General features: G+C 30.3%; 2 protein-coding genes across 5 annotated transcripts in view; one reads left to right on the forward strand and one right to left on the reverse strand.

Moving 5' to 3' along the window:
• LOC114310486 (U5 small nuclear ribonucleoprotein helicase) overlaps positions 1-6,755 on the forward strand; it is a 58,916-nt gene extending 52,161 nt beyond the window's left edge. For all 4 annotated transcript variants that reach the window (XM_028256483.2, XM_028256480.2, XM_082909555.1 and 1 more), the window contains 9 exons: positions 773-840; positions 939-1,104; positions 1,188-1,250; positions 2,320-2,415; positions 2,563-2,730; positions 3,380-3,550; positions 5,812-5,961; positions 6,044-6,175; positions 6,325-6,755. In XM_028256483.2, coding sequence (XP_028112284.2) covers positions 773-840; positions 939-1,104; positions 1,188-1,250; positions 2,320-2,415; positions 2,563-2,730; positions 3,380-3,550; positions 5,812-5,961; positions 6,044-6,175; positions 6,325-6,399 — 1,089 coding nt within the window. In that variant the 3' untranslated portion in view covers positions 6,400-6,755. The remainder of the gene's footprint in view (positions 1-772; positions 841-938; positions 1,105-1,187; positions 1,251-2,319; positions 2,416-2,562; positions 2,731-3,379; positions 3,551-5,811; positions 5,962-6,043; positions 6,176-6,324) is intronic.
• A 3,829-nt stretch (positions 6,756-10,584) lies between these two features.
• Positions 10,585-21,662, reverse strand: TT7 (Cytochrome P450 superfamily protein). Its single transcript, XM_028256484.2, has 3 exons — positions 21,048-21,662; positions 15,504-15,962; positions 10,585-11,416 (listed from the first exon to the last, which is right to left on the reverse strand). The coding sequence occupies exons 1-3, from the start codon at positions 21,501-21,503 to the stop codon at positions 10,775-10,777; spliced, it is 1,557 nt and encodes a 518-aa protein (XP_028112285.1). The 5' UTR covers positions 21,504-21,662; the 3' UTR covers positions 10,585-10,774.
• Between the last annotated feature and the right edge of the window lie 2,281 nt (positions 21,663-23,943).

The following is a 23,943-nucleotide window of genomic DNA, read 5'->3' on the forward strand; positions in this document are numbered from 1 at the left end:
AAAATATTCACTACAAACAAAAAAAACACAAAAAATAAAAAACTCATTTTTCAGAAAACTGAAACCAAACACGCTGGTTGATTTTTATTATGTAAATATATATTTAATCATGGTATCATGGTACCCTTTCAAGTTAATTTGTTCAAACTTATAATTTATTTTATGTGTTAAAACGATGGACATGTATGTCTCCCAAGTGTTTGAAGCGTGCCCAGTCTAAAAAACTAAAAAAATTAAAGTGAAACGTTTGGATGTGTGCGACATGGGTGTCTGATGAGTGTCAGTGTCTAACACAGATATGACACCTTAGAAGTGTCCATGCTTCCAAGTGTCTCAATTTAAGTAATTAATAAACAAACTCTCTCGTTAAATATTATTAAAAAATAAAAAATGAATTCATGTGACTGACATTAATTAGCAAGAAGTGACCTGGTATCATTAATTGCATTTGCTCTATGTAATGATCACAGTGATTGCCCCAAGTATGCATAGCATTTTAGATAATTAGAAAGAACAGATTCATTTTAAGTTTAATATGCATGTGATAAAATGCTGTAACTACACAGTGCACATGAAGGAATTTATGATTGACAGTTTGACACTTTTAGAGTGTGGAATGTACTTGTAGAGTTCGTATGTTCGTCTCTGAGATGTGCTGTCGTCTTTGCAATGGTGACCGACAGAACATGGATCACATCACAAGTTATAAATTTTGAGCTGTATTTGTCTTTGTTCCTTGCAAAAGTTCTTTACAAATATATCCATGTCACAGGCTGTTAATCCAGCTTACTATGGCTTGGAGGATACTGAACCTGGAACTGTGAGTTCTTACTTATCAAGGTAATAGTATAACTTTAAAATCCAAGGGGATAAATTTTGATACAGTGCATCAATACCCTCAATCTAGTGCTACTTTTTGTAACCATTTTATTTGGCAGCCTGGTGCAAAACACATTTGAGGATCTGGAAGACAGTGGATGTGTAAAGATGGATGAAGACAGCGTAGAGCCTACGATGTTGGGTTCAATAGCCTCTCAGTATTACCTAAGCTACATGACCGTGTCAATGTTTGGTTCAAACATAGGCCAAGATACATCACTTGAAGTAAAAATTCCAACATATCGACTATTTAACTTTCATTTTTGTTTTCTTTAAACAATGTTTTACCTCACTTATTTTCATCCCAGGTTTTCCTTCACGTACTGTCTGGTGCTTCTGAATATGATGAGCTTCCTGTGCGGCATAATGAGGTGGTTTTCTAATAATGATGCGGGTCTGATATGTTTTTGTTATTTTCATTTTAATGTTGTATATTTTAATCTGAACTCTTTGTGAATGGTAATTTATATATGCATGTATGGTAGATTTGCATGGTAGTAAGGCATAATATCATGCTCTATCCATATGCTTTAAGTAACAATCAACCATGTCCCTTTAGGTGGCTTTCAAATCGTAAACGAACATGGACCTTGGATACAGTAAATATTAAAATGATATTAATTACTTGAAGGAAAATAAAATATATAGTCCGTGATGAGTAGTATGTTTCACTTTGATCAGATTTACCAAATGCAAACCTAGAGAAAGATTTTCAAATTTGAACTTCTTAGAGTATTGTGGATGAAGGTAGCTGGATGAGCCTGAGAAGATGGAGGGTACCTAGATAACTAAAGATCACCAGAGGTGGTGGAGGAGAGAGATGTATTCAATTTTGGATAAAATGATGCGTACTAATATAATTAAATGATCATTCAAAAAGTTTACGGTTCCAAATTGATTCTCTTTTGCTGTGGTCTGTTGATTCTGGCTTATCACTGGGTGTAAGTTCTGGCCCATTACCTGTGTCGCATGTATCTTTTAATGGCAAAATGTACCCATGTTGGACACATGACCTTTCTGTAAGGGTATAGGGTATGTGAGTCCTACATCTGATTTGGCACACACCAACGAAAAAGGGTTTCTGGCAGTTCACATTACTGTATGTGTGTACATAAGACTCCTAATTATGTTACTTCCTTGACATGGTTGTTTTAAAATGAGTAAAGCAACCATGCCTAATACTCTACGTTTCCTAAAAACACAAATTTTCTATTGGAAATAAAAGAAGAATATTAAGAAAACCGATTTATTGCTGTCACTGACTAGTTGGGCTTATGAATTTGATGAATCGGTCAAAGACACATATATGATTTATCATATACTATCCATCTGATTTATTATTGGCTGTTGTCATGATGACATCATCTAAAAGTTTATGTGAGATACACATGCAATGTCTGTTGAATTTTCTCTAATCATTCAATTTTTATTTTTTTATAGGAAAACTTCAATGAAGCATTATCTGAGAAAGTTCCATATATGGTGGATACGAATCGCCTAGATGATCCACATGTTAAAGCAAATCTACTTTTTCAGGTCAGCATCTCTTTTTGATCATATTCTGAACACAATAATGTGAACATCTTACATGGTTCTTTGTATTTCTTGTTGTTTTCCTTTTTGGTAAATTTTTTCCCCCCTACATTATTCTCTTTTCTTAATTGCATGATGTTTGGTTTACAGGCACACTTTTCGCAGTTAGAATTACCAATCAGCGACTATATCACAGACTTAAAATCAGTGTTAGATCAAAGTATACGTATCATACAGGCCATGATAGACATATGTGCTAACAGTGGATGGCTTTCAAGCACAATCACTTGTATGCATCTTCTGCAAATGGTCATGCAGGTATTCCTCCCTGTAGTTGCATTAGTCCTTTTTCACAGTAAATGAAGGATGTGGTAGAGAAGAAGAGAAGCTGATACCAATTCTGTCTGCCATATAGAAAAGAGAAGCTTATTTTATTTTATTTTATTTTCCCTTAAAACAAGTCATTCTTTGGGGACTGTGCTTCTCTTCAATAATTCCGCCCATTATTAAGCTTTTATTTTCTATGATCTTGTGTTCTTAAGGTTGTGTCTATGTTAGAGACCTACTTCTCCGCAGCTCAAGGATGCTCATCAATGCATCTAATTTCTTTGAAGAACTGTATGCTTGTAGTAATATCTTCTTGTAGTACTCATAAATGATTTTTAATGTACAACTCATAAGTCATATCCATGTGGCCCCTTCGAAATTTTGGTTCTTCCAACAGTTTGAATGAACAACTTGATCTGATTTTCTTCCTCAAACTTGATGTAGTACCATCATATTCATTGCATTAATTATTGTCCTGGAAATGACCTAGAGCTGCTTTTTTGGCTTCTAGAGTAGTTTTTTTTTTCTTTTGTCCATCAAAAAAGATGAATACAGCCTACATGTGAAGCTTTAGTTTTGCCTGTCATTTTTTTCTCCTCTTCAAGCATACATTTTGATAGCGTTTACCTTTCATTTTCAGGGTTTATGGTTTGACAAGGATTCGTCTCTATGGATGTTGCCAAGCATGACTGATGATCTTGTGGGTATACTAAGAAGAAAAGGAATTTCAAATGTGCAGCAACTACTGGATCTTCCTAAGTCAACTTTGCAGGCTTGCATTGGAAATTCAACTGCTTCAAGATTTTATCAGGTGTGGTCAAATATTTAAAATTGTTTGGCTTTGTGTTGTGCTGAATTTGCACTTATTTGCTCCTAATATGTTAGTCATTAAGGAAGATCGAATGAGATTTTGGCTCCGTTTGTTTTGACATAAAATGTTTTTGTCAAAAATATTTTACTCATTTTTCATTGTTTGGTTGAACAAAAAGCAAGTAAAACATTTTTTAAGGAAAATATTTTTGCATAAATTTCCAAAAAATGACTTGCCTTTAAAAATTCCGCTAGTCAATTTTACAAAGTTGACTTTTACTTGCTACCTTTTCTACATATTTAGCCTTTTGAGATAAATATTTTAGCTCACTAAAAAGTCATAAATGACGCATTTGACACTTTATTCAATCAAAATTTTTCTTTTATGCAATAAAATATTTTTGTTTCAAGTGTCAAACAAATGACAAAAAACAAAAGCAAAAAGATTTTTTGTGTGTAAAATCAATTTACAAGAAAAATATTTTTTGTGTGTAAAATATTTTACGTTGAAACAAACGGAGACTTTGTCATCAATTCCAGCCAGCCAACTAGTGATTTTGGCCTGTGTTTGTCTCTCTGTCAATACCTAATCTTAGATCCTAGATAGAGATTTTGGCTGTAAACATGCTTTTGCCTCTCCTTTAGAGCACGTTTGGTATGATGAAATGAAATAAAGTGGGAATGGAATACATGGTAAAATGGAATGGAATGCTCATTCTCATTCTACTGTTTGGTTGACATAGTAAAATGATGTGGGAATGGAAATCCATTCCCATTCCCATGTTTGGTTTGTCAAGTAAATTGAATGGTTAAGAAACTAATAACTATTTAAATTTAAAAAATGAATAAAAATTGTAAAAAATTCATTAATACCTCAAAGATGATTGGACCACCACTGATCAACATTACAGAATGATAAAATTTAAATCTACTATACCTAACAGTAGCTCATTCATTATGTCAATTTATTCTTGATATTTTGATGTTTTGTGTCTTTTGTTTTATATTTCTTGTTGTAGTAAATACATACAGTTTAAAAAAAAAAAAAATTCAATAATGCCTTTTAGGTAGAAATTTTTTAATTTGTCAACAAGAAATAACAATCACTTGTGTAGTGTTTATGTATGGAATAAAAATTAATTTTTCAAATTAGTTCACATGGCTAAAGAAACATAAAATGAACGATACAAATCACTCAATCTTGTGTATGTGAAACAAAATTTAAATCAAGAAAAAAGCAAAAAAAAAAAAAAAAATACAAACCAACTATATATAAAAATAAAAAATAAAAAATAAAAACGTGATACATATATATATGTTCTATTATACATTGAATGTGATTTCATAGAGTTTCATATATATATACTATGTTACATGGACTCTTCAAATTAAATCAAATACCCGTGTCGGACACCCGACACTCGGACAAGGGTATGGGATATGTGTCGGATACTTTTCAACGGATACTTCTTATATAATTGTATATAACACTATTATTATATGTATATATTGTTATATAATTGCTATAAATGTCATTTTGACACTATAAGTTAAATATAATACCATTTTATCTCACATATTAGATTAAAAATATAAAAATATGACATTTTTTTGCCGAGTCCGCGTATCCTTAAATTTATGATTTGATGAGTCCGACCTCTAGATACATACCCGCACCCGACACCCGTACCCGAGTCCATGTAACATAGTATATATATATACACCTTACAACTAACATCTAAATAAATTGAAACATAATTTAAAAAATATATATATTGAACCTGATAGAAGAATAATGATAGAGTCGTCTATGGCTGATTGTTTGTATGTGAGAGTATTCGTAGAGAGAGATTGCAGAGAGAGAAGAAGAATTTTTTTTTTCTTGAAACAATCATTTTGTTTTTTTATTTTTATGAGAGAGATCGTTATTTTATTTTATAATGATTCCATGTTGGAATGGAATAGTTATTCCTTAGCTTCCCATATCGAATAAGTATTCTCACTTTTTGTTGGAATGGGCATTCTCATGGAATAACTATTCCCACTTAAATAAAACATAACAATTGAGGGAAAGGGAATACAAAGCTAGAATAGGCATTCCATTCCAGCCCATTCCATCGTACCAAACGTGCTCTTAATAATGCTTACAATTCTTAGACAAAAGTTTTATCATATTGACTCAAATACTCTTGTTGCTCAAGTATGGTCCTTTTTTCTTACCCGATTTGTGGTGTTGAGTATCCGCCATACTCATTTTCTCAGGACTTGGAGCAATTTCCTCGTGTCCAAGTTAGATTAAAACTTCAGAAAAGGAATCCCGATGCTGGGAAGGCTTTCAATCTGAACATTACACTGGAAAAAACAAATTCCCGGCGCAAACAATCAAGAGCTTTTACCCCTCGATTCCCAAAGGTAAAAAGTTCACCCTCTTATTTTTGCTCAAAAGCACAGCTGAGTTTGACATTTTTTTTTTTTTTCCGTTTCTCTTTTACAGTTGAAAGATGAAGCATGGTGGTTGGTCCTAGGTAACACCTCAACCTCTGAACTCTATGCTCTGAAGAGAGTTTCTTTCTCCAATCGATTGGTCACCCACATGGAGTTGCCGTCAACTCCAAGCACTATCCAGGTTGGTAAACATTTCTTTTTTTTTTTTGAAATTACATTTTCTTCTATTACTGTTCAAAGTGAATGACATGATAAAATTCTGTTCATGTTACGGCTGAGTCTGCCGGATTTAAAGTAGTTATAAACTGAAAATTGCATTATCTTTGCCAGGGGGTGAAGCTGATTCTAGTGTCAGATTGTTACATTGGGTTTGAACGAGAATACTCTGTAGAAGGACTTGTTTAACCTTAATAACTGGAAGCTGGAATTTTTGAGCATTGTAAGTCCCAAATTTCAGAAGCCAAATTACACATATGATTGAGTGTTTTTGTCAATAGATAGAACAGATATAGTAGGGTCAGCTTCATTCAAATGGAATATACATTTCAGTATACTAGATATGTCAATATTATTTTTCTATCCATATGACTATGGAGCCCAATGTAATTAAAACTTAAAAGGAACCCAATGTAATTATGTTAAACTTGTGTGGCTTATTGTATTTTCTTAAAATCTCAAGAAAGATCAGTGTAATTTATCCAAAAATAAATATATTCTCATCACATGAATAAATTTAAGCTACACATTAAATTTTGGATAAATTTCACTTCATTTCTTTGTGGTTTGATCCAACTATGATTACCCCGTATCATTTAGAAATAATCATTTATTCCTTTGTGTTTTGTAAGTTGAAATTCACTTTTAGTCATTCTGTCCAAGTTAATAGTATGTGTGAAATACGTGTTAGGACAGAAGGGGAAATAACCTCTTTTTTTTGCACACGGAATAATGCATAAGAGGCTAAAGTGAATTTTGCCTCTCAAAAAAATGATGAAATTTTTCCTAGTTTGCACAATGAAATTACTTGTGGACAAGGATATTTCAGTTTTTTTGTTTAACCCATCAAAGGGTTAATGATGCACATTACTTTACAAATTAAAAAGGGATTATGTGTTTATTTTCTAGAACTGGGATCTTTTTCGGTACATAATATGGATTGGAAGATATTATTCGGGCATGTGGGATTTACCCAAGTCTCATTTTAAAAATTTGAATGTTCATTTTGTAAGGCATTCTAAGGTCCATGTATGTCATTGAAAAAAAAATTAGGCCTCGTTTGACAAGTAGTGATTTTAGTTAAAAAATTAAAAAGTCACTAAAAAAATTAAAAAACTAACAACTTATATAAAAAAAGTGAGACTTCATTCTCTTTATTTTTTGCATATTTTTTTTGTAAAAAATCAAAATGTCATTCTAAATATATTAGTTTTTTTTACATTATATTTTAATCAAAAAATCATTAAAAAAAATCTGTTTCCAAACACCAAAGTCAATCCAATAATCGAGCATGTTCGTTTTATTGCATTTGTTTCCAAATAAAAAATAAAAAATAAATTGAACAGTAGATGTATTTTTTGAAATATGCTATTTATTTTTTAAAAACATAAACGTAATAAAACGCAGATGCTACAATCATTGAATGAATTTCATTTTTTTTTTTTTTTTTTTTACGAATGACATAGTGGATTATTGAAATTGGACTAATGGTGGGCCTCTTGAGCCGGGACAATACTTTAAAGGGAATTCCAACTCCATTTTCAATTTACAATAAATTATGCACATATGGTCCAAATCATAAGTAGCAAAGTAAAATTTGACATTATTACAAATAAATTTTTGAGATTTGCTTAAAATATAAATTATTTTTTGTGATTTGAAAAATCATAAATACTTTCTTGTTAGAATTTTTTATTTAACAGAATTAACTGAAAAAATAAAATTCATAACTGTTTTTTTATACAATGATAAAATTATCTGAATATTAATTGAAATAAAATTTTAATAATATTAAAAATTATTAATTAACTTGATGATTTGTTAATTAAAAATCCATTTGGAAATTACAAATTTCGAAAGGTGAGATGTAATTTTTAAAATTATAAGGGATAAATTATATTTTAAATAAAAGATGTATTTATAATTTATCTTAAATATTTTTATGCATATTTTTCTTTATGGACGTATCATTTTACTAGAACATTGAATTTCTTGAAATTCTAACACACAAATTGGAATTGGTAGTAGCATCGGCATAGGCTAAAAGTAGTTAAAAATTTGAGAAGACATTATAAATTTAAAAATTTTAAAAATTATTAAAAGTTATTGCATTATATTTTTATATATCTTTCTATAAATTAAAATAATCAATTGTCAAATGAGTCCAAAGCCATATGCATTAGTGGAATCCGAAACACTTGCCTACCAGTCATCCCCTACCCCTCTCAATTCTAAACTTTAGGAAGCAAAAGAAAAGAGGTAACAAAAGAGCCAAATAAAAAACAAATATAAGTGCAAAACAGCAAGTGGTGCTCAATCAATCTTTATAATAACATTTAATAAACCCAAAAACACAAAAGTGGTGTTTGATTATTCAACGCACTCACTCAGGGCATTTGGCCGGCTGATTAGGTAGCATCTCGGGTATTTTTTGCGGTAATTAGGCCTCGTTTGGGGACTAAGTCGACTTAGTCAAAAAATTATTAAAAAAATCAAAAAATTAATAATTCATATTAAAAAGTCAAAAAAAAAAATTTCTCTTTACTTTTTGTACATCTTTTCGTAAAAAGTCAAAAAGTCATCCCAAACATACTAATTTTTTTTAATTCATATTTTAGTCAAATAGCCAAAAGGTTATTAAATTAGCCTGTTCCCAAAGGAGGCCTTAGTTTATTTTTATTTATTATGAGGGTTATATATAATTATTAGTGATTGTGAATAGTAATCTATTTGATGATATAAATATTTCTTATAATGCAATTACTCTATAATCTATTAACAAAAAAAAAAAAAATTGATGATTTAAATATTTTTCTTGATGTAATTACTCTCAATCTGTTAAAAATAAGTAAAGATTATTCAACGCACACGGGCCCTACTTGATTGACATTTATCATCATTTATTTTATTATATTTGTATATAAAGACTGAAAAAATAAAAAAATAAACAAACAGACTCTTAAGCTTATTTAGTAACATTTGTGTTTATAATTTTTTATTTATATTTACAAAGCTTTAAAAATTTCTAAAATTTGTTTGGTATTTATTTGCATTTTAAAAAATTTGTAAACAATTTACAAAATTTTAAAATCTTTGTAATCATAAAAAAGTTAGTTTCAATTATTTAGAATTTTTTTTTTTTTTTTTTTTTTTTCTTTCCTCCTCCCACCCCTTTCTCCTCCCACCACCAATTGGTTATCGCCACTGCCGGCCACTCTTCATCTAGCCATCATTGTCGGTGACCTCCTCCTACAATCACCTCCAGAAACCACCTTTAGTTGTTACTTGCCCAATATTTGGGGTGTTAAAATAGCCAGCTGATCTGACCACCTTGGGATAAGGCTCGGACCATGGCTTTTTCTGGGCCGTTCGACACCCAACGTCACTTTCAAGCTATTTTGGTGTAAAAAAATTATTAAATTTGGCCCAAGGCCCGATTGCCCTTTGGTCTAGGTCTTGGGTTAGGCTAGACCAGGCTGATTTTACACCCTTACCCAAAATCATTATTCAAATCCACTTCTTATGATTGACCACCATTTATGATCATTGACAATCCTTTTCGACTAACAACCGCCTTCAACCACAACTAACACCCACCTTCAACCACAACTAACAACTCAGGTGGCCAAAAACAACATCTGATTACCACTTTTGCACAACAAACAACTATATGTGGCCAGAATTTGTGACAACCTTCAGCCATCATCTTTTTCTAGTCACTCTTTTTACTTTATTTCAAAACAAAATTTTGAAATACATGTATCAAATATGTTTTTTTTTTTTTTTTTTTTTTCATTTTTACCAAAAATAAATATAAATATGTTTAATATTTTCTATAGATTTTTTTTTTAAAAAAAAGAAAGTAAACACTACCAAACAACACCTTAAAATTTGATTATCAAATTTATTTATATTGATGTAAACTACTTTATCTTAGTTATTAATTGGTTTAAAAATGAATTATATAAAAAAACTCAACCCCCTAAAACATCGCTAAGTGTAGAATTAAACGTAACGTTTAAGAATCTCTAATATTTTTTCTTTAAGAATAGTGAAATCTATCATGCCATATGAAGAAATCACATAAAAATAAAAATAAAAATTGATAAAATATTTAAGTGAAATATATAACAGAATTAAAGGAGATGAAAGATTACATACCTTGTGCGACGAATATACATTTTTAATGTTCTTTAATCTATCTTTTGTTTCAATCATAGGTTTAAAATTAATAGTCCATTGATACTTCATCATTATAATATTGATAATCTCATATCATAATATTAATCACATCAACTCATCATTCATTTAATGTAAAAATATTATATAATTTTTGTATAGTTGAATTGAAATCGTTGATTTTAAACTAAAACATTTATAAAGAATTCAGGATCGCTCTTTATTTTGATTTTCTTAAACTCTATTATGTCTAGAGTTCATATAAAGCAAGAACTACACACATAAAGCAAGAACCGCAAACTAGATTGAATTGATAAGCAAACATAGTGGAACAAACAACTTAAAAGCCCATGGGCCATGAACCATTATTAACTTGATAACATTTTTAGGCCCGATACACATGGGGTGCAAGCCGAGGCCGTGGGTGCACCATAAGTGGTGCGGCCCGTTGCAAGGTTAGCCCATAGGCTTCATCCATGTTGAGCTTCTCGGCCGATTGTCCATCGGCCAAGTCCCAGTCGAAGGCATGGACCAAGGTCGCAGTTAATAACTGGACCATACGCAACCCTAAGCTCATCCCGGCACATATCCGACGGCCTGCACCAAATGGTATGACCTCAAAATCATTTCCCCTAACATCAGCATTGGGCTTTTCGCCACCAGGTAGGAATCGTTCTGGTCGAAACTCTAATGGCTCAGCCCACGCATCTGGATCACGGGCTATGGCCCATACATTGACAAGAAGAGTTGAGCCCTTTGGAATGAAGTAGCCATTGATTTCACAACTATCAGATGCCATTCGAGGGAGAGAGAGTGGGGTTGATGGGTGAAGTCGAAAGGTTTCCTTGATGATGGCTTGGAGAAAGGTTAACTGGGCTAGGTCTGATTCAGTTACTCGTCGATCTGGGCCGACTATCGAGTCCAGCTCCTGTTTAGCTTGGGCTAGAATTTTGGGGTGGCGAATGAGTTCTGCTATGGCCCACTCAACTGTGCTAGATGATGTGTCAGTTCCTGCTGTGAACAAGTCCTGCCAGAAATTACTTAATTATGTAAGCAAAAATATATTGTGATCCAACTCAAAATATATCATCCAAAATGGACTTGGGGTCACTGCTGTGGCAAACGCACAGCAGCGACTGTTGTGCTTCATTTTGTGATGCATTATAGGTTTATTTTTATGATCTGAACCGTTCATTTTGTAGGATTTGTTGAGTACTTCAAGCCTACCAAAAATCATATTAATCGGATATCAACAACTATATGATCGAATTGCATATTTTTATACTATTTTTCAAAAAAAAAACTTCCTGTTTGTTTTTTTGGTTATCAATCATATAGTTATTGGTATCCGATTAATATAATTTTTGGTAGGGTTGAAGTACTCAACAAACCCAACAAAATGAACGGTTCAGATCATAAAAATAATCCCATAATGCATCACAAAATGAAGCACAACAGTCACTGCTGTGCCTTTACCATAGCAGTGACCCCAATTCCATCCAAAATAGTATTAGAAATGCCCAAAATACCTAATTTGAAATTGTTTTAACACAATATACTTCCTTTTAGGAACATATTGTAAGTGAATAATATTTGAGGCAGTAAACTAACAAACAGGACATGTAATCACCTTTTTTCTCAGTTTTATGTTATTTATAACTGACTATATAGAAATATATTATTTAATTTTAAAGAAGAAATTAAATAATCAATATCTAGTCGCTACAAAAAAAAAACACTTTTGGCGATTAAATTTTTAGTCGCCAAAAGTCCGTTTTTAGTCGCCGAAAGTCGAAATTTTACTTTCCTCGACAAAATTTTTTAGTCGCCACATTTGTCGCGTATATGTGGTCGGCGGAGGTATTAGCGACTAAAACTTTTTTAGTAGCCAAAATAAAAGTCTTTAGCGACCAAAATTTTAGTCGCCAATAGTGTTTTACACTTTTGAAAATCATACATTTACCGACTAATAATTTTGTCTCCAATACTCACTCAATCGCCGACTACACTGTTTAGTCGCCAAAAGTTTTGGCGACTAATAATTTTAGTCGCCAAAGGTGTTTCTGTCGAAAAAAAAAACCCACTTTTTTTTGCTTTTTCTGAGTTTCGAACCCCAATCGTCCCACATTTCGAACCTTTTTGCAACACACTCCCTCCACTATGCCACTATAACATCACATGAATATATATACAATATATATTATTTATATAGTATATTAACCGGTATTAATACAAAATAATATATATAAATATAATTTTTTTAATTCAATATAATTTATGTAAAAAATAAATTATTTACTTAAAAAAAATTTAGGCCACTTTTGGTGACTAAATTAAATTTTTAGTCGCCAATTCTATCTTTTTTGGCTACTAATTATTATTTAGTCGCTAAAAAATTAAGTTCCGCCTAGAAATAAGCAGTTTTGGCGACTAAACCTGTTTTTAGTCGCAAAAAACGTCCCATTTTGGCTACTAAACTGAATTTTAGTCGGCAATGGACTGTTTTTAGCTACTAATTTTTTTTTGTAGCCAAAAAGCTTCACTTTCAGCGACTAAACTGTATTTAGTTGCCAAAACCATCACTTTTGGCTACTAAATCATTTTTAGTCGTCAAAAACCATGACTTTTGGCTACTAAACAACCTTTAGTCGCTAAAACCCCTACATTCGGCGACTAAACTGCCTTTTAGTCGCTAATACCCTCATATTTGGCGACTAAACTCTTTTAGTCGGCAAAAGTTATCAATTTTGGCGATTAATTCCATTTTAGTCGCCAATTGTACCACTTTCAGCGACGAAAAATGTAATTTTAGTCGCCAAAAGTGCTTTTTGTTGTAGTGAGTATTAAAAAATTAATAAAATAAAATTTATTCTGGTTTAATTTTTGAAAACTGCTTTGGAGTTTTTTTATTTTTTGTTTTTAATGGATTTTTTTTCATATTTTAGTTCTTTTTTTGTTATACTTTAAAAAGGCATGGTGCACTTGAAAATGTCAAAAAACTCAAGACAAAAAAAAAATATAAAATCAAAATGTGAACTTTTTCATCAAATCATTTACCTTTTAAGTTCATTTAGATTAGGTGCATGAAAAACAAAAATGTAAATTTTTTTGATTAAAATATGATTTTTTTTTTTAACAAAAAAACTTAAAAAATATAGGGAAAATTATATTTCAGTGGTGCAGTGGCAAAAAAATTTGATGATGGTGTCACTCCTGTGCTTGGTGCAACTCTTCCTGTGTGTTAGAGTTGCACAAAAACAATTCTCAGTTGTAGTGTAATTATTTTGTGATTGTCTCATCTATTTGCAATTTTTCCAAAATTATATTTGAGTTTAAAAACCAAACAAGTTAGATGGCCATGTTTTGTTTAGTTTTCTGAAACTTGTTTAAAAAATTATTCTGAAAACTAAAAATTTAGTAAAAGAAGTAAAAAAATAAAAAATGCTTATCATTTTTATGTAATTCTATCATTTGAGAGGCTAGAAATAACTTTTACAAATTTAAAAATATCTTTTTGATATTTATTTTGGAATTCGCTATTCCCACTCCAATTTGCTCTAAATACAATCCTTCTTTACTCAAAATACATTAATATCCTTGGAATTTTGATTTTTTTAGAGAGTATTTTTTTAGAGACTCTTTCTCATGAGAGGAGACTCTTGAATTAAGATTTTTTAGTCAAGATTTTGAAATATTTATATATAAATATATATATATATATATATAAAAGAAAGAAAGAAAGAAAAGAAGAAAAATAAAAGATTTTCCAATTGCCAGGTCAATTCAAAACCGGTAACGGGTCATCGGTTTTCCAGGTTGAACTAGCGGTTCTATCGGTTTTGACAATCTAGGCTAGTTTTCAGCCTAGTCCAGTTTTGAGGGTTCTTCCGGACTAGAACTAGGCTCGGGTTTTGGTTCAACTGGTCCGGTTCGGATTTTAAATCATTGTTTGGAATAAAGTGGAATGGGAATAGTAGCTTTCTTTATATTTATGAAATTAGTTTCCATTTTTTTAAAAAAAATTTCTCAATATATTTTTTAAAAAACAAAAAAAAAAGGCTGATATTTTTGGTTATATATATATATATATATATTTTTAATCAAATTTTATGAAAATGAATATTTGGGATAAGTTTTAAAAAAATGGATTTTGATAAAAGTCTGTCGAAAAACTTGGAGTGACTCTTATCAAATTAAGGGTATGTTTGGGAACATACTTAAAATAGAGAAAAAGTCGTTATCACTATAGAAGTAAATTCCTCTCCCTATATTTTTTTTTGCATATTTTTCATAAAAGTAAAAAACTAACTAAAATACCTAATTTTCAAAATAATCTTAAGTTTTTTATATTTAAAATAAGTCTTCTAATATTTACTTAAAATATAAATTGCTCATTTCGGTTTTAAAAATTACAAATATGTCAAAAAAATTTATTTAACAAAATTATTGAAAAACATAAAATTTATAATTCTCTCCTATACAATAAATATAATTACTTAAATTATTAATTGAAATATATTTTTAACATCATTAAAAACAGTTAATTGACTTGATAATTTATTAATAAAATAAATAATTTATTATGCAATTAGAAACTTAAAGGACAAGATATAATTTTCAAAAGTACAGAAGACAATTTATATTTTAAAAGATGTATTTGTAATTTATTAAAAAAAGAAAAGAAAAAGAAAGTGGGTCTTAAAAGTTATGAATATTCTCTAATTATTAATTGATAATTAAATATTTTATAATTATCAATTATTATATTCTTAACACTGAGGTCTCGTTTGGGAACATGTTTTTTTAATAATTTTTTGACTTTTTAGCTAAAATGTGATGTAAAAAAAATTAATATGTGTGAGATGACTTTTTGACTTTTTACAAAAAAATATGCAAAAGGTAAAGAAAAAATAGAATCTTTAAATTTTTTGTATGAGTTACTGACTTTTTAATTTTTTTAATAATTTTTTGATTTTTTAATTAAACCGGCCGCTTTCTAAACGGGGCTGAATTTAAAAAATAACTATTAAATCATTTTTCAAAAAGAAATTGATGATCAAATGTATCATTTTCAAATCTCTAGCTTGAGAGAGAGAAAGAGAGAGAGAGAGTACCAAAAGCAAGGCTTTGATTTCGATGTCAGTGAGCTTCCCTCCCTCACCATCAGCATCATCCTTGAGAGAAATCAATGTACTCAACAAGTCTGTATGTTTTTGGGCTCCACTACTAGAATAATTAACCTTGTGCTCTTCAAGGATCTTATTAAGAAATGAGTCAAACCTAGCGTGAAGTTTTTTCATTTTCGAAGCAACACCTTGGAGATCCAGCCACTCAAGAGCCGGGACAAAATCGCCGATGTTAAATACTCCGGCGAGGACCATCAGCTCCACTACCATCTCCTTGAATTCATCGGCCTTTGGATCGCCGCTACCGCTACCGTCACCGAACACCCTGTGACCCAACATCACCCGCCCTAGCGCGTTTGTCGTGCACACGTTCAGTAGTTGCCCTAGGTTCACTGCTGCCGCTTGTCCCGCACTCTCCAACGCGCGCGTCAATATCGCTATCTCCTCCTGCATAAACCATTTCACCATTATTTGGAGTCGACTGGTGTTAACGGCGTTTGTTTGTTTGTTTTTGGCCTTGTTTAGGAAAAGCTATTGCTAAAATATAAAAATAAAATATAAAATAGACTAAAATAATTAATAGTACAAAATGTTATATCAAATTCATAATTATTTTTTTTTTCACAAATATCATATCAAACTATAAAAAAAAATTTAATAATCTTTCTAAACACAAAATTTTTAGCCTACAAAAATAGCCAAAAATTAGAATAGCCTATTAAAATAGCCAACTTTCCAAACAAGGCCTTTTTAAATTTATAAACTTATTTTTTTATTGGGAAATTTATTAAAAAATCAATAAATCTTGTTATTTTATACATGTGATTTATTAAATTCTAATTCTCATATTTAAAATATTTTATAAATAATTTTACTCTTCCAAATATTTTTTTTGAAATCCTTAGTAACTTAGTGATTTGATCATTCACATTAAATAAATTTGACAGTGTGAATGTTCACATCATGAAATATTCACATTATCAATTTAAATATTAATGCACGCTTCACCCTGTTATTATTAGGAATATTTTGATAATTATGTCACCCATAAGATTTATTGGAATATAAGAAAATAATTTAGACTATGTTAAACATAAATGGATGAGGAGAGATTTATGAATAAATGTTCCTATTTTATTTCTCAAACTAAATTGACGGATAATATACGTGGTGATTCGTGTGCAATTCAAATAAGTAAAAATAAAATTAAAAAAATTAGTCATTCTTCATCTACTTATATTTCACTTAATTTAAATTATTTTCTTATATTTTAATAAGTCCTATAGGTGACATAGTTAACAAAATAACTATAATAATAATATTCGCATTAATAATGTGAATGTTCCGTGATACAAACGTTGACACTATCAATGTGAACAGTCATATTGTAAAATATAAATGTTCACATCATTAAATTGCTAAGCGTTCAACAAATATTTGTAATGGTAAAATTGTGCATAAAATATCTTAAATATGAGAATTACGATTTGGTAGATTAAATATCCAAATAATAAGATTTATTGAAATATAAAAATATATTTTAGGCTAATTAGAATATAAGCATTTGAAAAAGGATTTCTCCATAAATCTTTCTTAATTTTTTTATAAAAAGACGTAAAAAAAAATTAGAAAAAATAATTAACTTATTAATAATAACTTTTTAATTTTTTACTATTTTAAGTTATTAGAGAAATGTAATACTTGACATAAGAGAAAATTGAAGTCGTTACTTTATATATTATTTGTCATATCTACCAATTAAGTTAGGTTAATTACGTTCTTTCCTCCAATTAGTTATGCTATGAATATAAAAAAAAAAATTATAAAATGAAACACAAATATAAGACGAATGGTGTGTCCCACATGTGAAATTCATAATGTGTGAGATTTATTTTTTATCTTATATTCATATTTTATTCTGTAAAAAATTATCTTTATACTTGAATTTAGCCTGTCTCACATGTGAGATTCAAAACGTGTGAAATTCACTTTTTATCTTACATTTATAATTTATTCGGTGAAAAATTATCTTTGTACTTGAATTGTCTTCCAGCAATTTATCACGATTATAGTTTCCTATGTTAGTCAACTATTAATTTGTCTTTTGGTAACGTAGTCAACTATAAAGTTGATTAATAAATTTTGTTGATATCAGCCAAAATAAAAATAATAAAATTTATATTTTTACCTAATTTGACACTGCCAATTCCAACCCCATCAAGAAGGATAAAATATTGAGTCCACCAGACACTTAATGAACATTTTCTAATTTTGAGCTTAATGTTTATTTTTTATTTTTTATGATCAGGTATCTAATCCAATTTATGCACGTCTCGAATAATTTTAAGACCTATGCAAAGTACCCCTTTTATATAGAGCAAATCTCGTATAGATCTTACTGGCTTGATCCAAAAAAATTAATAACACTTAATGAAAGTTGAACCCAAACATGAAAAGAATATATCCCGGATTCCAAATTGCACCCATAAGCCAACCCCTTGAGTCTTAATTATTAATATTCTCCTCATGCTATTAATGTCACGGTTCAAAATGTTAGTGTTACACACTTTTATCTTAATATATATATATATATATATATGGGTCTGGCTTTGATGCAGTCCGCCATCGGATTGGACTGTGCTGTTGGGCTCATAGGGACTCACCACGGGTCCCGTTTTAAAAATTTGAACCGTTCAATGTGTACAACTCGTCAAGTACTATATGTTTGTAAAAAATCACATTGATCGGATATCGATAGCTATGTGATCAAATCAGTTTTGTATAAAAAAATGGACAGTGAATAAATTAACGGTTGATAAAAAACTATTTTGATTACATACCTATCGATATCTGATCAACGTGATTTTTCACAAAAATATAGTACTTGACGAGTTCTATATATTAAACGGTTCAGATTTTCAAAACGAGACCCGTGGTGAGCCCCAACGAGCCCAACAGCACGGTCCAGTGCGATGATGAATTGGACCAAAGCCAGGCCTATATATAGAGTAAAAGTGACATTTCTCTTTATACTTTATTACATATTTAAAAGTTGAACACATTAAGAATTATATAGTTTACATATATAAAAGTTGAATAATTATATGATCAATGAAAAGAAAATTAAAATTTTAAATGTGTTAGATTATAATTATCATAAATTTGATCACACCAAATCAAATTTATATTTCTATAACATATTTAAACTATGAACATTTTATTAATTTTTTTTGGATAAATTACACTTTGCCCCTTAATGTTTGTTAATTTTCTCACTTTGACCCTTCTCGTGTCAAGTTTTTTTAAATTTATTTCAAAAATTAGATAAAAAATAACATATTAAAAATTACGTGATATAAAAATATTTTATGATACATAACTCATATCTTTAATACAAACTCAAACTTCAATATAATAAAATACTTTTTGTGCCACTTGACAATTAATGCTCCATTTTATATTTAATTTTAAACAAAAATTAGCATTAAGAGTAAATTAAAAAAAAAATTAAAATATAAAGCGTCAAAGTAAAAAAAAAAAAAAATTAAAAATCAAAATAAAAAAATTGTTAAATATAAAAGACACAGTATAATTCAGATATTTATATAGGCCTAGTTTGAGAAGACTAAATAAGTGTACTTTTTGACTTTTTATAAAATATGGATTGGGTTTGGATTGAATTTGAAGTGATATGTTAGAGAGATGATATGACTTAAATAAGATAATATAACTTAAATAGGATAGTAACTTTTTAACTTTTTATTTTTTTTTAATCATGCCAAACTTGCCCTTCCTTTTTGTTATAACATTAGCCCGTATTTCAAGCATGGGCAGGACATTGACAAGTGGACTTTTTGGTTTTGGATTCCACGTCGAATAGAGACGTCACTATTTGTTTGTTGCCTTTGGTGTCTAGTCCGCCAATAGAGAAGCATTTAAATAGAAAAATAATTATATTTTATATATATATATATATATATATGATGTGACCATTAATATAAAATTTAGACGCACAAAATTGAGACCAAGTCCAACAAATTTTATTTTACCTTCAAATTAGTTTTTAAAAATTAATTCAGCTTATATCTTTCTAATTATATTAATCTTATATTTAGATTTCTTTGGATTTGAACCTTTACGTTTATAATCAAATGAAACATGCTGACCTAACCCTCAAATTTCATTTTACCCCACTTATAATTAGATATAATTAACTTAGTTCTATTTTGATCGCACATTCGAAACTTATGAAGATAAAATATTTCAAATCTTGCAGCCAATTATAAATTTCAGAGCCTCGAAATTTAATCAAGATGCTCGTAAGTTAATCCGGATACCTAGTTATCAAAAAAGAAAAAAAAACCTTCATATTACCCAAACTAAAAATCAATTAGAGCCTAAAATATATTAGTAAAAATTAAATTAAATTATTTAATTAATGAATTTTCTTCTCAGAAATAGAAAAATATATTTTTAAATAATAAATTAGTAAAATAAAATAAAAGCCTCATTTATAGTAATTGCTTTAGGTCTCCAATTATCTCCCCTGAAAAAATTAATTAAGCTAAAATTTTCTAATCTTTTCTCTCTTTCTCTCTCACATAACAGTTTAGCTAGCTCATCTTTTATATTAATTTTAACTGGACTACTCGACTAGTAATAATAACTTAAAATTTGTGAGTAAAAATTATAAATAAATTAAAAATTGTGAATAAAAATTTAGACACACATGTTCTTAGAGAAACAACTTCTCTTAAACAATACTAAACGAAGATGATGAATATCATGAAATCTCCAGCTACAAAATTGAGTATGGTACCTGCTCGGTCGTGTGGTCGACCGGGGGCACTCCAATACTAAACTCAACAACAATTTTTAAAAGAATACTTAACTTTTGTTTGATATAAGTTAAAATAAGACTTTTTTTGACTAAAATAATCATAAAAAGACAAAAGACCTTTTAATTCAATAAGACAAAATGTCACATTCAAATTATAATTATTTTATTTTTTCTCTTATAAAAGTTAAAAAAACTAAAAGATTTATCTTAAAAGTAGCTTTTTAATCCTAAGTTAAAATAGTCAAAAAAATCCAAAAGCCAAAAAGTAAACCCATATCCCAAATGAGCCATTAATAGCATATATACTCAAAACCTTGAAGAGATAATTTGAGGGGTAAATGAAAATTTATCTTTTATATATACATGAATCTATTCAAATACTGACACAATACTTGTAGAGTAATGTTAGATGCTAAGAACTCAAAAAAAAAAAAAAAATAATAATAATAATAATAATAATTCATTAAATAAAAATAATGTATAATTCAAATTCATTATACTAATTTTAAAATCTGAACTTTATTGACCTTTGAGTTCTGGTCACTAATTCTAGTCACTAATAGTATTTAATATCGACATTAATATCATACATATCTCGGTGCTGTTATTACATACATGCATATAGGTCATATATCATTCAAGATGATTCAATACTAAGACGTTACGAGAGAGAGAGAGAGAGATAGAGAGACCTGTCGGACGTGTCGAAAATCATCCAAGGCCTTGGTGGAGAAGAGATGGACGGAGCAGATTTTCCGAAGCATGCGCCACCGCGGACCGTACGGTGCAAAAACAAGGTCCTGATAATTATAGGCAATATGTTTGGCACCGGAGTTGGGTGGCCGGCTAGAAAAATTCGCATCATGTGTCTTCAAAAACTGCGCTGCCACCGATGCCGACGCCGCCACCACCACGTCCACCAGCCCCAGCCGGAGGTGCATGAGCGGCCCGTACGTTCGAGCCATGGTGGCGATCGAGTGGTGAGGCATGGTGCCTAGGTGGGGCAGGTTTCCGATCACCGGCCATGGTGTCGGTCCCGGTGGAAGTGGTCTCGGGTGACGGTTAAAGAGGAGGGTGCGTAGGTTAAGCAAGCAATATAGAAAGACAGCAATGAGCAGAGAGTAGAGAACAAAAGCTAAGGAAGTCATTTAGTTTTTTGCGTTTTTGGTGAGTAGTGTTTTTAGAATAGAGGTCATATATAGTGATGTGATGACTATGTGAAACTATTTAGAAATGGGTAGGTATCAAGAGGAGGGTAGATCGGGAGTCTGCAAACTACCATATAGTCTGACAAAAATTTTATGAATAAGAAAAAATATATTTCAAAATTTATCTCGAAATTAGTATTCCCTCCGTCCCAAAATAATGGTTCTTTTTGGAAAATTTAACTTTTTTTGGTAGTACAATTATTGCATTTGAAAAAAGTTGATTTTTCAAAATTACCCTTTTGATAGTACATTTTTTGAGAATATCAATGTCACAATTGTACTTTTTATATTGTTTATTAATTTATAAGAAAGGCAAAATAAAAAATTTATATTATTTTTATACTTGATTTTTGAAGAGGGACTAATATTTTGAGACAATGAAAAATAAAATAAGGGACTAATATTTTGGGACGGAGGGAGTATAAATTTAAAGTTGATGAAACGTATTACTCATTTATTGTGATCTATAAATATATATTTTTTCTAAATTAGTAGAGTATGGGTGTATTTCTAATTTTGCTGTGTGTGTGTGCGCGCGTGTGCGTGAGAGTGAATGGTAGGTGACATACAAGGACTAGTAAGAGTGTTAGCTAGCACATGCCCACTATATCTAACGAAAGGAAACATTTTACCTTGTGTATCTATCATCTTCCTTTATGGGCCTCCAATAAGAAAATGTTTAAGCATTTATCACCTCACCTCATGTCAAACTAGTTTGGTGAGTGAATAAATATTTTGAGAAAATATCGTGGGTATTTTAAAAAGTAATTATAAATTAGTAAATTTTTTAAGAATATTAATAATTAAATTTATAAATTTTTGAATAAATTACAAATATATCCCTGAGATTTGATTAAAATATGAATCGTCTCTTATTGTTTTGAAAATTACATTCCACCCCCTAAGGTTTTTAATTTTATAACAAATTGTCACTTTATTAATAAATCATTAAGTCAATTAACAGTTTTTAATGATGTTAAAAATATGTTTCAATTAATAATTTAGATTATTTTATTATTATATAGGAGAACAATTATGAATTTCATTTTTTTAGTTAATTCTGTTAAATAAATTTTTTTAATAAAGGGATATTTATAATTTTTCACACTACAAGAAATAATCTATATTTTAAGCAAATTTCAAGAGGTATATTTGTAATTTACCCTAAATTTTTTTACGAATTTGTATTTTTTTCTGCCCCACTAGGGTGTAATTCTTCCTAAACATTTTTCTTGAAAACATCTTAGCTCTGATTATGAGAAAAGATGATTGGACCATTCAGTTTGAGGCGTTGGCTTACGACAAGTAGGGATGGTAATTTGAACCCAGTCCGATGGGGACCCGCCCCCGACCTTGATTAGAATAGTTTTTTTCCCGAAAAATACCCCCGCAGGGATGTGAATGATATTTTAAATTAAATCCCCGATCAGTTTAGGGCTGGGGACAGGGATAGCTTTCCCAGCCCTGGACCTAGTCCCGTCCCCGTCCCTGTCCCCGTTTCTCCCCGAAGTGAAATTACTATCATATCCCCATACACATATATATAAACCAAACCCAAAAAACGCAAACACAATTCACTCACATGGCCTCTTATCTCTCTCTCAGTTTCTCTCTCTCTCCAAAAGCCTCCCTCCTCCACTATTGTCCTTTTCTCCCTCACTGCCGATCTCCCTCTTTCTGCTGTCCTCATCTCTCTCCTCTCATCACTATTGAACTCAAATCTCGACCATCAACGCCAAACTCAACGGGGTTACCAAGTCTCCGATTTGTCTCATGTAGCTTGGATCTCACTCCTCATGCCCATCGTGCCGCCAAATCCTGTTATCCTCATGTGGCTTGGATCTCACTCGCGATCGCTCTCTCATTGTGATGTTGATGATGTTGTTGTTGATTTTGGTTGATGATGTTGTTGAATCGTTGTTATTGCTAACTTTGCTGCTACTATTTGGTTTTTTGTTTTGTTTTGTTTTTTTTTTTTGGTCCGAGAAATTTTTGGGGTCAGGGAAACCCGATCCCCATTAGAGGGAGAGACGAGGACGCGAATTGTGATAGGTTTCCCGTCGAGAATCGGGGCCGGGAACGGAAAATTTTTTACCATCGGGAATCTAGGATGGGAAGTGTGATCCCCACCCCGCCCCGGCCTGTTGTCAAGCTCTATTTTGATAACTTAATTTGTTGATATTTCAAATTCTTTTGTATTGATTATTTGTATTAAAAAAAAATTAAATTGATTTGATTATTGTAATTATATTATTTCATTATATATTTCTATATCTATACAATATATATAAAGCACCGATGCAACATGAACAGTAATTTCAGCCAAATATAAACAGTGTTTTGTAATAGTTGAAAAGTCAATTTTAACCTTGTACTTTAT

This window comes from Camellia sinensis, chromosome 15, assembly GCF_055761805.1.
Source record: "Camellia sinensis isolate YWXY chromosome 15, ASM5576180v1, whole genome shotgun sequence".
In the NCBI taxonomy this organism is placed as follows: Eukaryota; Viridiplantae; Streptophyta; class Magnoliopsida; order Ericales; family Theaceae; genus Camellia; species Camellia sinensis.